At 39.2% G+C, this 16,400-nt stretch overlaps 1 protein-coding gene across 1 annotated transcript in view; it reads left to right on the forward strand.

Moving 5' to 3' along the window:
• Window positions 1-6,442: 6,442 nt before the first annotated feature.
• The window catches only part of vopp1b (VOPP1 WW domain binding protein b), a 29,386-nt gene continuing 19,428 nt past the window's right edge, over window positions 6,443-16,400 (forward strand). The window contains exons 1-2 of the mRNA XM_030767628.1: window positions 6,443-6,505; window positions 15,328-15,386. Of these exons, the coding sequence (XP_030623488.1) occupies window positions 6,443-6,505; window positions 15,328-15,386 (122 nt within the window). The remainder of the gene's footprint in view (window positions 6,506-15,327; window positions 15,387-16,400) is intronic.

Genomic DNA, 16,400 nt, shown 5'->3' on the forward strand with positions numbered 1-16,400 from the left:
GGAGATGACATTTTGTTAAATAAATAAATAAAATAAAGACAGGAAACCATTCATCCTTTGGGGAGAGATGTAAATACATTAACAGCAGAGAGAGGCATACACTGTTCACATCATTTGTCAGTTCAGATCAATAGCATTGATTTTGAGGCAGTCATTATCTGGATTTTAACAGAGAGATTGCCTATTGCTGTAAGTTCTGGTTTTCCTGGTTTTCCATTGGAGCAGTTCAGGTCAATTTTCCAATTCACATGTCCATTATATGACTCTGCTGACATCCACAACTCCACAGGACTGTTGTATCTCGTTGGTCCTAATGAGGGTACCTTTGTCATTTAATGTTTTGTATTTATGGGTCGCTCACATTTAAATGATCTAGAAAATACAGGAACAATGAACAGTGAATCGCATAGCTTTTCAAAACAGGTAGAGCAAGGAAACAAGGTTGGCTTACTCTGAAATAAAGAGGTACAGTTTTTAATGCACTCTGGAATACACTTAAACGGTTGTACACATGAAAAAACTGTACACAACTATACCAAAAACAAAAAGATAGTAAACATTTTCCTCTGAATCATACTTTAAGGGATAGACTGATCTACAAGTGTCTTTTAAAGCCGACCATTCCATTTTACATGAGTAGTCGTCTGAGAGATCTTGTCGGGTGAAAGCTGTCATTTTCTATGTTAGAAGTGAGGTGATGCGGATGTATTGGATTTTGGCACTCACTGAGGAGTTTTACTTTTATTGCTTTTTTTGCTGCATTCTCAGTGAGGGACAATAAGTGTATTAGACCTCTCCTGGGACCAAGACAAACTCCTCCAAGATGAACAGTGGTGTATGCTGTCAGTTCTTTACACTTTCGTTGTGTCCGTAAAATATAAGGGAGGTAGGGAAATCTCTTTTTTTGGGGATATTAGCAAGTAAACATAAATGACAACATAAAGTTCACACACATCAGAGACGATTAAAGTCAGAAACTGGTGAGGAGACTGAGCAGATTTGGGGGAAAGGAATAATTATTTGCCAAATAATAAAGAATTAAACCATTTCCCAAACTGACTGTGAATATTTATAGGACATTAAACTGACCCAGGACATTGGGGCAAGACAAGAAGATGTCATTTTTGAGCAAAATAAGGGAACGGAAAAGTCTCTCCATTCATGTGTGCAGAATAAGATCTTTTGTTGTACAGAAGACATTTATTATACTTTGAAGAATACAAAAAGTTCCTCCAATTAGACAAACAAGTATTTTTCTTGTCGGCAAGAAAAGTAATCATTACTTAGAAAGAAAGACATCTTAGCATTAATAATTGAGCAGACATTAAAAGTGAATGTGTCCTGAAAAGGCTTTGTGACTGTTCACTTTCAGGGCAGATTCCCTTTCACCTAACCCCGCTAGGAGATCGGGATTACACCTCTAAGAGGTTGAACTGTAGACTTTTCCAGCAGACTGAGGGTGTTTCTCCCTCTTAAAATTGATCGCACCGTTTTACTCAGACAGCGATGTGAGATATGGAAACAAATGCATAAATGTATCATTTGGCTGAGTAATTCATTGGTGGGTGGTGCATCTCTTTAGCAAACTGAATATTTTTGATTGACAGCAGATTGAATTTAGACCAGCCGTATGCTGATCTGTGCTCTGACCAAGGCTAGCAGCAACCTGAACTTAACAATTACATACGTTGTTAGTGGGCTATATTTAGCTTTACACTTTGATGGCCAAATATTGTGACCTCCAGTTCAATCATTCATCACTATTGTTTTCATGCTGAAGTATATAATAGGCTATATTCTTTAAGTATAGTAAATGATCAAAAATGCACTATGCACCTGGTTACCTCTATTTGCATTTTATGTTCTTCTGTCCTTCATCATAGCACTCTCTTGAGAACCAAGAACAAACCAGAGATGCCAGTGTCACCCCACCAGCAATGTAATTTTTTTTTTCTTAATAGAAATCTTGCGATCAGGCAATGCTGTCTTAATGAGTTAATGTCAAACTGACTGCCTTCCTACTTTGAAAATCAGTGCATTTTGAACAGAACAACATCAGTGGATGATAAATAGGGCTAACGTAGCTTCTTAGAAAATGCTGTTCCAACCGTCTGTCAAGACTCTGTTTTTCTGGCAGTGTTTAAAAAAAAATCCATCTTTCTTCAGTTTCCCTCATCACTGAGCAGAGATATGATCTCAGAATCCAGTGATTAGATGGCATTAATGCCAATATGTGGAACAGTGATCTGATCTGCCTCAGCATGGCCATGCCATTGTTTAAATGACATTGCTATGGATTATGTTCAGTGTCAAACATCTAACAGTATAAATACTCACAGAATGACTGCTGAGAAGCACTAAATGCAATTATCAATTCATATTTGAATATGCATCAGGCAAGTTCTGTCTCTGACATCAATAGTTATACAGTTACAGAGGAAGTTTATGTTTATGCAAACTGTACAAAGCATCCACCATCGGCCATTCCCACAATACACATCATCATGACTTCTTCACCGTGTATGAAATTGTAATTGATCCACCAGGTCACCTGTTTAATATCATTCTGACTCAGCAGCTTACACACAAACAAAAAGTCCATATCAGGCTGTGATTCGTGCAGTTTGTGTTTTTATTGTGTAAGGTTTATACTTGTTACATCTGAAACCCTCCAGCCCAAAATTTCCAGCTGAAGCCTTGTAGTTTTCTGTTTTTTAAGGACAACTCAAAGCTAACTGCTATCAGTGCATACAATTATTAGATGGTATGATCCTATTCTATCACTAAGAATAGGGTTTTGGTGTTGTTGTTTTTTGGTTTTTGTTTTTTGTTGGTTTTTTTTTACCAGAAAACGCTTCAGTGCTCAACCTTCAAGCAGATCAGGTGATAGATAAAGAAATTATGTTGCTGCAGATTGTTGTATGACAAAACAGACTGTCATCATAAGTCCAGAAATTAGAGGCTTGTTTGTGTCTTGATGCAATGATTGCAACCAGGTCACATCCTGTGCTCATCCCATAGCTCAGCAGGAAACAGCAAAGTAAATGCTTTGGATGTCAAGACTGAAAGTCCTAACTGTCATAAGATTACTAGGCCCTTCAGCACTGAAGGACACTGAAGGAAAAGAAAGGCCTGACTAGTGAAATGTTTGAAACATGAGATTTTCTTTTTATTACTACTAGTAGCAGTAGTAGTAGTAGTAGTAGTAGTAGTATAATGACTTTTGTTAGTTAGAAATGTAATTGTTTTGGGGTTTTTTTGTTTTTAATGAGAGACTCATTTAGATCAAGGCAAATCTGTGGCTAAAAATGTGGAAAATTGAAAATAAAACTCTTTCACCACATTGACTGAGCTGACCTTTCAACAAGACCCTCCTCAACAAATGAAATGTTTAATATTATATATATTAAAAAAAATAAATAAATAAGGAGGGTGCAGCTTCTCTGATGCACATTTAGGTCAAATTCAATTTTGATAGAAGTGTTTCCAAGAGGTTTTGCAATTTCCCCCTGTAGTTGTTGACCTGACAAGATGCCCGGCAAAGGAGGGAGAAAGAGAGAGAGCGAGAGAACAGGGGATTTGCATCATGTATTTTGGCAGGCAGCATTGCAAAGGGCTGTCAGGATGGTTCTTTAATGGTGGAATAAGTCACCCACAGGCCCATTAGATGTCATTACTGCCTGATGATGTCAGATAGGAAACGTCCAATAAGGAACAGTTAACACTTGGCACTGATGAGACACATAAATGAAGATGACAGAAGGATAAGAATGTAATCAAATGAGTGCTACAATTGGAGCAAAGCCTCCCTGTGATGCTGCTATTAAAGACTGGTTTAACTTCAGCTGGACTTTGACTACCATTAGTTGGATCTTATCTCAAACTTCAAGGTGTAAATAGGTTGGTTTGTGCCTTTTTTTTGTCAACTAGTAACTCAACTTTTTCTCAACCATAGTAACACACTTTTTATCCAGCTCCTTCATTCACCCTTGCTTTTGTCAGTAAAGTAATAGGTTGTGGAGGTTCTTACAGTAGTGTGTCAATATGTATGAAGTATATTTTCACTACACACACAGAGTTTGACCACATATTTTACTGCTAATCTGAACACAGCATGTGGAGCTGACTTGAATTTCATCTCCATCCAGTTTTTGGAAACAGGAAACCTAGTTCACCTGCTCAAAGACAGCTTGAACATTTATGGCTGGGAAACTTGCTCTGTTGTCTCACACATTTGGTCACACTCTCTCCAGATGGTTTGGCGTTCTCATATTCTACACAAAACCTGTTTGCAATTCCCCAAAGATGTCACAAGGCACCGAAGAGCTAAACACACACCGACTACTACAAATGAATAATCCCTCTCCTGCAGTTTTCTTGAATTATACTGATTCAGAAGACAAGTTTTCCTTTACAAATGAAAGCTAAGTTCACAGAGCTGGCCTGTAAAACTACTTCAGAAGTACTGTTTGGCTGTTTACATCTCAAGCCATATCTTGAAAAATGAATTATATGTAATGGAATTGTTTCATACATGGACGATATCTCTTTTATCCATACAACGGATCAGTCTGCGATAAACATGCCCTGTGTTAACTATTACATTGACCCTCTGAGGGAAGCCTGTGAGCACTCGGTCTGAAATAAGCTTGTAACTCGCATTTCAAATTCGCATAAGACAAACCTTTGACATCCATCAAATTGCATTATGTCCTGCCCTGGCTCGACGAATGGGAAATGTCAGCGCGGCGTTCATGGCCAGTTTGTCAGGGACAGCGAGGATATTCAGAGCGAGTCGTATCGCACAAAACTAATTGGGCTCCCCTGGCCTCGCGATCAAAAGTGCACGGCAACACGAAGCGACGAGAAAAGCGCGTCGGACTTCCATTCATCACCGCAAATTATTCCCAGTCATTACGGCCTCATCTTTACCGATGCGGGCCAATTAAGCCGGAATATCAGGAAACAAACTCTCTCTCTCTCTCTCTCTCTGCCTGTCTTCCTGATGTTCTTTGTTTTGATATGCACCCTTACTGCCATGACGACTGACACAGGTAAATGCACAGGAGAGACAACCCGTCATGTTAGACTTAATCATTTTGCCCCAAACCTAGCCACTTTGTGTGGCATTGCAACATGGTACGAAAACGAAAGCTCTTTCTAAGCATCAAAGAAGTGTGGCATATAATGTCGCCTTTAGATATTTACTTTTAAGTTACATATTCTAAATCACGTATATGTAACGATGGACTACATTAAATACTTTGCCTCGTCTGCTTTGTCACTACTGCAGTCAGTCCATGAACGCTGCAATCAACATTTTGACCGAAATTCTCTCCTTTACTTCCATATCAGATTACGTCGATCTGTTATGAAAGTGAAAACATAGCTGTTTGTGCATGATGATGGTGTGATGAGTACACATTTCTGCTTTGTGGAGTAAATGTAATTTTAGTCATGTTTCTGCAATTCATTGCTGTTCTGCACGTGGATTTGATACTCAAGTTTTGTAGGTTTGTATTAGCTGAAAGAAATGCATTCTTAATGGTGAAACACTAAGTAATTCTATGCGAAATAACAACAAAATGTAAGTAGAGAGAAAGATCAATACGACTATACCCTGCATATAATCCACACAATTTGCGTTTTTACAACGCCTTACGTAGTTTTACGAATGCACTTTTGAGAGTACTTTAAAGTAATGCGTTTACGTGTTCATTTGGCCCTGCTTGGTTGGCCCAGGTATACAGTGTTTACGCAAACTCGCCTAGTACCTTCCCGTGTAGTAGCCTACCCTACATTGCTGCATGATAAAGAGGACGCATCCTTAAAGCCTAACCTACGTATTGATTTTTACACAAACTACAATTTGGCAAATATTTCCCCCTCACTTATGTTTCTTGATCTAACAACAGCAAATGGATCATTCTAAACTGGTCATGTAACGAGACTTGATCTAAAGATGGATATTGTCCTCTTGGGCTTGCTATCGCTTACCTGAAGTTCTTTGAAGCACACTCTCTATCCCATACTGTCATGTTATCAAGCCCTTCATAAAGGGGCGTGGATAAGAACGTTTTGTCGTATGTCACTGTCTCTCTCACGTTCTCTCCTTCTCTCTCTCTGTCTGTCCTCTGTATGTTGTTGGAAACCTTTCTGCTTCGTATATGGACAATGAATGTATTTTACTGTACTCTAGAATTTGTTAACGGTTTTCGCAATTACACTTGCCTAGTGACTCTACAAACATCGTGGCCGTCGCTCCGGGGTGCCATCCCGCATTGACAGCACGATTGCGCGGAAGGTTGCCGTATGCTTTGTGTAGTCTATTGAATATGAACAGCGAAAGAAACAGCTTCTCCTGATCTTATAACTGTTGCCAAGTGGCATGAGACCTACATTGTGACACAAAATTTCTCTTTCTTCGAGCCGGGTTGCCACAATGGACGGAAAGACGAGGAGCCAACTATCGGGTATTATCCTGACGCTATGGATGTTTTTAGAGGTGAGTCGCATACAGTCGTGTCAGTGGTGTCTGCGTGGCTTTTCAATTTTGGGACGGCACATACGGGATGGTTTTACTGTTTTTTCCCCACCATTATGATTTCCTCTATTTCAGTGTGTGCAAATTAAATGGCTCGTGTTTGTCCGATTAAAATAGTCTAACACTGAACAATCATGCCGGTTAAACCTCTCACAGATTATGGTAAGATATGATGCTATTCCCCTTTGTCTCTCTATCCATTGCCCACAACAAAAGCAGGTGCTCCGTTTCCTTATTAACTGTGCCGATTGGCTATCATAGCCTAGCAACTCGCTACTGTAGAACTGTCTCTAACATTGTTTTGATTTTAGTGGGGTTTTGTGACTCAATTATCTTCTTTTCATCTGGAGAGGAAAATGTCTTATTATTAGAGCATTGTTATGTTTAATAGAACGTTCCAAGAACCATCTGAGAGAATTTATTTTGCAAATATCTGGACTATGTCAAAGACAATGGGACATAATCTGTGAAGTCTTGGTGCCTTAGTGAAAAGAATTAAATAAATAATTTTTCAGGCAAAACATTATAGCACAGTCTGTGGTCTTGAATGTATTTTAAATATGTTTAATCTCCCGCTGAAATGAATGAGCACACCCGTTTCGCACATGGTATTTTACCGTAACCTGAAAAAGAGTTGTGCTATTTTAGTCGCATTCGTCTGAAGTTTCATAACTTTGTCTTGCAGCGTTATGTGTAGGCCTACTCAATTTTCACCGATCGGTATTAACCTCTGGTGTCGCAGCATTAAACTTTGTTTTAGTCTTTAAAATTCATTATCGGGAATATGGCAATAACAATAACGACATTTATTAGTTAATTATGCCATACGTTAGTGGTAATAATGAAACGGGTACGCCTGCTGTTAAGAACGGTTTTAATTGTAGCTTGTCGTGTCAAGATATTTCAAAGCTATAAATACTGTTTTTATGACTTAATCTATGCATATGTGTAATTCATAGCATTCATACCATATCAGATGTAAAATACAATTACAGCAATACAATAATACAATACAATAATATTTTAGTATTTGCTAGAATACATTTACAGGAATGTAACATATCAGCCTTTTTCATGATCATCAAACCTCTCAGTTGTAATAAAGAAAACTAGCACTTCATCTCTCATCAATTTATTTTCAGTGAAGTAAGGAAAATAAACCCTCCAGTTATTAGGTAAGTCTAAATAGATTTTACACTTCAAGTTTCTATTAATCACGCATAAAATTAAATAAAATTAGAATTTGATCAGTAGAGATGTCACTCTTATACTTTCTCAGCTCTTATAATTTATTCCCACACTGACCCACACACACACACACACTCCCAGGTACTACTTGATAAAGACATGGCCATTCAGGTCTGTGAGGAGTTTTGCATGTGAATGGATGATTAAAGCCTTTGGTAAATGATTACAGAAGAATTTTTGTATTGTATTTTTCATATCTTTTTTATAGCATCCAGTCATGGCATTAGGCAGAGACCATAAAAGCATGATTTTGGAGACAGATGACGATGAGTTGAGAGAAATGAGGGACTATAGTCACTGAATTAAGTATGAGAATGCATAAATAAATAAACAAATTCACCCACAGAAACCTCTCAGGGTTAGCCTTCAGTTACAATCCCCTGGTCCACTTCATTTCAGAGAGGAGGGGAAAGAAGAGGGCTTTTTGAAAAGCCCAAACATGACAGTGGTAAATGTAGCCTGCTCCAGGTATTTGACAGCAGAGGACTGGATGAAAATGGATTGTCAATACTGGTTTTTACCCAATGACCTTTAGGTTAGAGGATGTGTCCGCAGAACGGAAGGTTGCGGAGTTCTGCCCCAAACAATCTCTGGTGTTAAAGAAGTTTGTTCATCTTTTAAGTGTCAATGAATTTCAGCTGTCAAAATACAATTTTTTTTGAAAAATGGCACATTTTGGCAATCAAGTATAAATGTATTTTGTTGTTCTCTTTATGAAACATCAATGTTTTCATTATACTGAAATAGGCTTTCAGGACCTGAACTGACATCAATATTAGAAATGCCAAAATGGAGAATCTTCACTGTATTGATTCCCTTTAGCCCTCCTTCTGACATTTAGAAATGCTACAGACTGTAGAATCACTGAGGAGACGAATAAGAGGAAGAGTAGTGGACTTCATTTGAAACTGGATACATTTTGTTGTCTGGATGTGAGGATTTAGTCTCCTTAACCTGTGAATCTATATTTACCAGAGACAGAGGCATTAGCCTAATACTCTGGGGTTAATACTCACTTAACACCAGCACCACCTTTCTAGATTACCCCACTTTCTGTCTCCTTTTGAATGACTTCCAACACTTTTACACTGTTTCATGTTAAGCACACCAGATCAGTGCAAACAGTTGGCTACTCTCAATGTTTGCTCCCAGCTTAACATATTGTTGGTAGGGACCTTAACAAAAGAAAGTCTAAAGTCTGATCTGCCTTGCCCTGCGCTAAGCATACAACAGTACCATTATTGAAGAAATCAAAGACAAGGCAAAGGGTCTTGTTTGTAGACATTGTGATCTGATATGTATAGTTAACCTGTGTTTGGACTATACATGTCTGAAGATATCTGAGACTGATACGACACGAGATTTGTATGTTGATTTTTTTTTGTGGTGAGCTAACAGACACAGCAGGGGTTGGTCCTTGATTTGACCTTCTGTGGCTTTTGTAACACACACATGTCAGAGCCAGACAACCTGAAGTCTGTGCAGTCAACCAATAAATGAGCAGTGGATACTGGGGCTTTTGGGATGTGCCAGGGTAATAATTTTATATAATTGTATTTTGCATGGGGGTCAGATCAACAATCTGTTTGCCCGTTTAATATGTTTAAATTATATTTCAATTTATTCAGTGTGAATAGTTTGTCTTGCTTTTTAATTTTGTCATCTCAGACTGAAAACTGGATATATGATTTTGTCAATGACTTTCTTACACTTACATTCATAACTTCAACATAATTTTATGATGCTAATATGTATATTGACTGTGATTTATAATTGTTCTTGATTTACTTTTAATGTCATCAGATAGGTGCACAAAATCAGTATCAAACACAGAACTAAATTGGATTTCTTTTCACTTCTAATAGACTGTTGACACCATATTTGTTGGCACATCTCTTTGTTTGTTTACGTTATTTAATGGCACCGACTATTGACAGGTCTTTTATATTGTGTGATATAAACTCTCTTATTTGGAAAAACCTGTGCTTTGTTGGGCTTCCCTTAAGATCCTAGAGGACATTCGGGCTCCTTTCTCGTTTGTGATATCATAAATGAGGCTTACATTCTGCCCACCGTAAATTGTCTTTAGTCTAAAACTGTGAGAGATTCCAGCAGCACATGCCGACAGTGTGGGTGACGCTAGCTAGTCTCCAGAGTAGATTCAATGTGTCTTTGTGTCTTTGCTTCTCTGCTACGGCACAACTAAGTTGTGAAATGTGAAACGTTGTGAAATGACTCTTCATTTTGTGTATGTTTGCAAATGGAGATAGCATTCTTGCTGTTTGAAAATGATCAGTCTTCTTGACCAGTGTTAGAAGAACACCCAACCATAAAAGCAGAATTTTTTTTTTCCTGGATTACATCCAGGCAGTAGGTTATCTGAATATCTTCTCTCTCTCTCTCTCTCTCTCTCTCTCTCTCGCTCTCTCTCCCCCTCTCCCTCTCTCTCTCTCCCTCTCCCTCTCTCTCTCCCTCCCCCTCCCTCTCTCTCTCTCTCTCTCTCTCTCTCTCAGTTTATCACATTTCATGTTATCTTTACAGTGATATTGCCAGCAGCCTCTGCAATGTTGGGAGTTGAAATACTGTTTAAAGAACTTTGGGAGGACCTGGAGCTCTCCAGCTGTAGCTGTTTTTGTTTTTTTTTCTGTTAGCCCTGACAGTTATCACATAGTGCCCTGAAGATGCTTTAGGTCTTTGTTCATTACTTCTGATTGCTCTCTTTCATCTCAATGAAACGGAGGGAAACAGAGCACACAACTGGCTTTACCCAGCATAAGATCACGTCGCATTCATTTCATTTGATCTCACCCACGGATGTACTGCCGAGCTGTCAACTCATATAGCTATGAAATTAAGCCTCACTTGAACCATAATAGACACAGTAAGCTTCTGCTGAGGATTCATAAACTGATCAGACGTATTTTACACGACATCGAAAATGAGTAATGTAGCTGTTGTGAGTTTAATGTGGTCATTTAAATGGAGCTGAATAATCCCATCAGCAAAGCAGTGAATTTTATCAGATGTATGAAACCAAGTTTAGATGCAGACACACTTATCTACGAACTATTCATCCATGCTAGACCACACAAGCGTTGAAGGTAATTCTCTCTTTGAATGGCTTTTCCGTTTAATTTTACAGGGGTTACCTTTCAGAAAAAGATTAATAAAACTAAAAAAAACAATACCTAAATCATCTAGATGGCCCATAGACCATTTTTGCCTGGTACAATTCAGCATATAGAGTTCTAAGAATATGTACCAGCCATAATGAAAGAGAGAGAGAGAGAGTGTGTGTGTGTGTGTGTAATGTGGGGAGTGGGATATGGAACATTTGCATTTCACTGTGTGTTACTTGTCTCCGTGGTTCTTTAGTTCAGTGGATGAAAGGAAAAGTGCAGTGCTTTTGTGCCTGTCTTGGTGGTGATGTTAGTCCTGTGTTAGTTTCTTAGCATCAAATGGATGGCTTAAGGCCTGCAGCTGACACCAGCTGAAGGGAATTAGAGTGCTCTGTTTTGCAGGCTGTCACAAGCTCTTCTTGCTCCCTGCCAGCAATCCACTGCTATTCCTGCATGGTATTGTCTCTTCTACCGATGCCCAACGTGTTGACAAACAACCCTTTGTGTTTCCTACTCTGTTCCAACCCCCCTCCTCCCCTCCCCCTTGTTTACCCCAGACAAGTTTTGGGACTGATGCCACCTGTTTCCCCATAAAAAAAGGGGTTGCAGGGGAAAATCTTTCTAGAGGGATTTGTGGCATTCAGGTGGTTTTCACATCTGCATTTGAAATGCCTGACTCAAATGTGCCACCGGTGTCATCTCTGATGAAAATCTCACATTGATACATATATCTCTTGCTATGAGGCCAAAATACATCATGCAAAATAGGAAGACCTGGATCGCTGCACAGCAAAGTTTTAACAGCTTATCCGTGGTCTTTTCTTCCTGTCAGTTCTCATTTGTGTTTTCTCTAACAAAGCACCATGGAGATGTTTTGTTTTCCTTGCAGTTCCTCCCACACACACCTCTAGGACTCAGATCTTTCTTTGATTTTCACATTAGATGATATAACCCTTCACTTTCTTTGCTTCAGTTGTACATAAATGCCTCCATAGAAAAATGAACTGTCCGGAAAAAAAAAGAAAAGAAAAAAGTGAACAAAGCTAGAAGTTCTGAAGTTTTCTGGTGAAGGAACAGTGAATGACTTGGATTAGTATGTTGCAAGGGAACCTTGAGAAGACTGCCTTGCTTTCACAAACTGAGGCCAAAGTAATATGCTCAAGTTCTTATACTTAAGAAGGCGAGATCAAAGCTTAGATACAGGTACTACACCAAAGAACCTTGAGGTAATTTTAGATGAGAGTGCTGAATAGGAATGAAAGGACTGCTTCTGTGTGAGACAGAGTATGCTTAAGATCACTTGAGGAACATGGTCTACAAGATATTGCTCAAATAGAGTATGAAAAAAAACAGCTAATTTTGTATTCTTTACTTACGCATCACTCACACATTCACACCTTTGTCCTCATGGATATTGTTCAGATAATCATGGCCACCCAGAACTTTCATGAAAATAGTGGAGAGTATAACTGCTTTGAATAGTCAAGAGAATTTGTGAATCACCTGATAAATGCAAAAATTATTCAAATGTAGTGAAAAGTGACTCCGTGAGATTTATTTGTGTCAATACTGATAGTTTAAGCACTCAAAGGAACTTCTGAAAACTGAAAACTCCCCCAGTATTTTAAGGTATGGCTGTTTCTCAAAGTATGTTATTAAAGTCATATGCATTTATGTTCATTTCATTTTGGGCATAATCGAAGTCTCCAAATAGACAAATATATCCAGGACCAACAAGGGCCCAACTAATGAAAACCATGTTTGTCCAGGTTATTATTTTGACTATATATTTGTATATGACTATATAGTTATGTTTGTTCAAGACGACATCACAACCAAAGAAACGCTGAGAGAAATCTTTTTGATTTTTGCTGAGCTTGGTGCAGGGCTTTTGATGTTTTAGAAACAACATCTCAAAGAATCTATGGCAGGACCATGGGGACTGGTGAGATAATACTTGGCTAGCACACATACAGCAATCATATACTGTCCACATTTATGAATGCCTTCTAAACTTTTATTCCATTTTTATCACTAGCATTTTTAAGGAAAGCAAATCCTACGGTATGACTGTATTTCCAAATTTCCATAAGCTCTTTAGTATGATAAAAGTGTTGTGTTGTGAATCATGGCATATTATATAATGATAATTCAGTGAATAATTCAGTTAGGAAAGGTTTTGAAGTGTGAGGTGTTCTTAAAATTATAAGAATATGTATTTTCAACAATCGTAACTGCTGGCATTCATGTAGGAAGCAGAGATGAAAGCAAACAGCCATCAGCTGTTACCATTCAGACCCTCAGTCAGTCACTCCGATAGAAAACACTCAAGCGTTTTCTCCTGTGAATAAAAAGTGACTTTGCTTTTGTCTGCGTTCTGTTTAGTCTAAGTCTGGTCATGTTGTTTGAAATTCTCTCTTTTTTTTGGTGCCATACAGACTGTGTTTATAGAGGTCCATTACTCTTTGTCATTCTCTCCTTCATGTCTGTCTGTCACCTTTCTGACGGATTCTTTATAGAATATGTGGCGGCTTGTTTACGGGGCTTGGAAGGCAGGATTTTTTTAATGATGTTCCACAACTGAACAAACATCCCTCAGTGGAATGAAGAGGCCCCTGAGTCTGTCTCCTAATGGCTGCATTTTGGTGGTGGCTGTGCAGTATAGGTTGGGAGAGTGATGGGAGGGTGGGAGTGAGGGTTGGGGGGGAGGGTAGTTGTATTGATTATTGAACTGACGGGCTGTTCCATGTGCTGTCATAATGGATGAATGAACTTCTCTGTTATTTGGGTGAGAGAGAAAACAAGCAGCGTAGAAGCAGAGTCTGTGAGATGGTTATTTATTCATTTATTTGTTTGGTTTTTTGGTTGTTGTTTCATATAAACTGAGCGTTTCAAATGGTTATCCAGTTAGGTGGTGAAAATTGCATCAAAACCTCTAAGCTCCAAGCATATTACACAGCACAAAATTCACCAAAATTGGCAGTAACTAAACAAGCTGCTTTTTTCTTTCTTTCTTTCTTTTTTTCCAGGCCCAGTGCTAAAGGATTTCTTTCAGCAATACTTGCTCTTGTGCATTTTCAAGTAAACACAATCAGTGTGTGTGTTTCCTGCTCATATGCACTACTTACATATGACCGTCATGAGTTGTGACATCACAGCTTCAATCTACAGCCACCAAGGTGGGCGTAGAGTGTGTGGGAAAGACTGTAAGAGGTCATGGCCACAGAGGTAGATGAATACATATCGACAAATTATCACAAACTTATTTTTTCCCCCTCTAGCGTCTAGTTTTGCAAAGAAACAATCTGAGGCCTTTTTTTGCTGTATTTCCTTACTTAAGATTCAAAAGCTTCAGGAGACATCTTCCAACACTCAAAAGTAGATGGAAAAAAAGATGCACACACAGCTCCAAAATTGCAGATGAAGTAAGACATGCCCAGTGCATTGTGGAAAAAGCGGAAAGACATGTCGGGTGCATTGTGGAAAAAGCGGAAAGACATGTCGGGTGCATTGGGGAAAAAGCGGAAAGACATGTCAGGTGCATTGTGGAAAAAGCGGAAAGACACGTCGGGTGCATTGTGGAAAAAGCGGAAAGACATGTCGGGTGCATTGTGGGAAAATTGGGCTCTTAAACAGTCTGCAACAATCTGTGCACTCACAGCATCCGGCATTCAGTTACACCCTCAGAAACATTTAACCACATCCTTAGACTCTATGGCTCAGACCTATAAATAATCAATATCTATGTAGCTGCTTTTTTTTTAGTAGCTTGCTGCTTGTTCTTTTTTTCTTGTACTTTTCCCCCCAGTCTGTGTTCTCTTTATCTCTGACATGGTTTATTTGTTTGTTTAGTTTTTTGTTTGTTTGTTTGTTTTTTTCCTTTTTCAGCCCAACACAGAAATCCATTTAAAAAAAAAATTGTTGAAAAAGACCTTTGCTGGCTAGACTTTAATTAGAGTTCACAAACCTGTAGTCTTCAGAAGTTTGTTTTGTTGTCCTCCTGTGGTGTTGTCTGTGTAGAGCTTACTTGGAGGCCATTAAAAGATTCTTTTCTGAGTGCCAACCTCAGGAAGCTGGAGGAATGCCTATTAGACTGATGTGTCTTGACACTTGGTTTAGAGATGTCCAACTTTCACTCCTGTCAAAATTATGATGTACTCCAGATTTGAGTCAGTAATAGAAGGCGAAAATGCCTCCACATAGACCACACTCTATGAGAGCAGAGCAGAGAACCTATGACAGTGTTGATTTGTGTGTGTGTGTGTGTGTGTGTGTGAGAGAGAGAGAGAGAGAGAGAGAGAGAGAGAGAGAGAGAGCAGTCTGTTGTAAATATCTTTGTGAAAGTTTTTGCCCAAGGTAGTGTACCAAATATATCTAGGCCTATTCCTGACTGGTCTCTCTCTTTTCTCTTTACAGTGTATAGAAGCTAAGAAGTACTGCTGGTATTTTGAGGGAGGATACCCCATCTACTTCATGTAAGTATCATGTATCACAGTACAATATAGATAATTCATAATGTATTTTATCGACCTTGTGAAACTTATTAGTAATGCTTTTACTGTTCCGTAATGTTAGGATCACGACACATTAGTCCACACCAGCTCCTCCCCCAGTCTCGCCCTGTATAATAATGACTACCCTCGTTTGTCTCAGGCCATTTTGGAGTTTGTCAAGATGTCCCATATTAGCTTTAATGTAGGCACATCACACACTGCTTTCACTTAAGTCTCATATTCATTCTGTGAGGGTCAGGTGGGCGGTCAGGTGGTGGGGTGCTAGGCTATTAGCCCGTGTATGTTAAGACGCGAGTGTGCCTGTCGATGAAAGGAGATCACCCAGGTAATGAGATAATGCTTGGCCTCTCAGAGTCTCAGGCCGTGGAGCTGGCTGTGATCCAGCTGCAGCCTCTGGCCGGGGAAGATTAGACCAGCACCGGGACCGTACACCTGCATACCGTAACAATCATCCATTTACCCGACGCCTTGTTTTCCGACTCTAATATGAGTCATCTGAAAAATTATTTCCACGGTCCAAAAAAAAAAAAAAAGGAGTGGTGCTTTCTCCATGTGGCACAGAAACGCTAATTAGGCCTGTAACTATGGCTCATTTGTGGACAGTTCTGAAAGTTAACTACGTGGTCCTATAATTAGATACTGAAGTCTCGAACAAAATCCTTATGTGATGTCCGCTGAGCGTTAGGCATTTTCAGCTATTTAATGTGGTTCTTTGAAAACTGAAGGTTGAAGGACAAGCAGTAAGGAAAGGAGGAGCAGCAGCAGCAAATGTTTTCAACCCAACGACGCCATTACCGGTAGTCAGAGAAACATCTCGGAGACGCTGCTTTCTGCTGTACTGCTAATATAAGCGGTATCTCTCCCATAGCCTTTGATTAATTCAGAGAGCTTCTGACTCTTAAAGGCAGGCTGTGGGGACAGCCTGTGCTGACAGCTGCTTTTAAAAGCTCTGAGTCGAGATTTAGTGGAGATACT

This window comes from Chanos chanos, chromosome 3, assembly GCF_902362185.1.
Source record: "Chanos chanos chromosome 3, fChaCha1.1, whole genome shotgun sequence".
Taxonomy (NCBI): domain Eukaryota; kingdom Metazoa; phylum Chordata; class Actinopteri; order Gonorynchiformes; family Chanidae; genus Chanos; species Chanos chanos.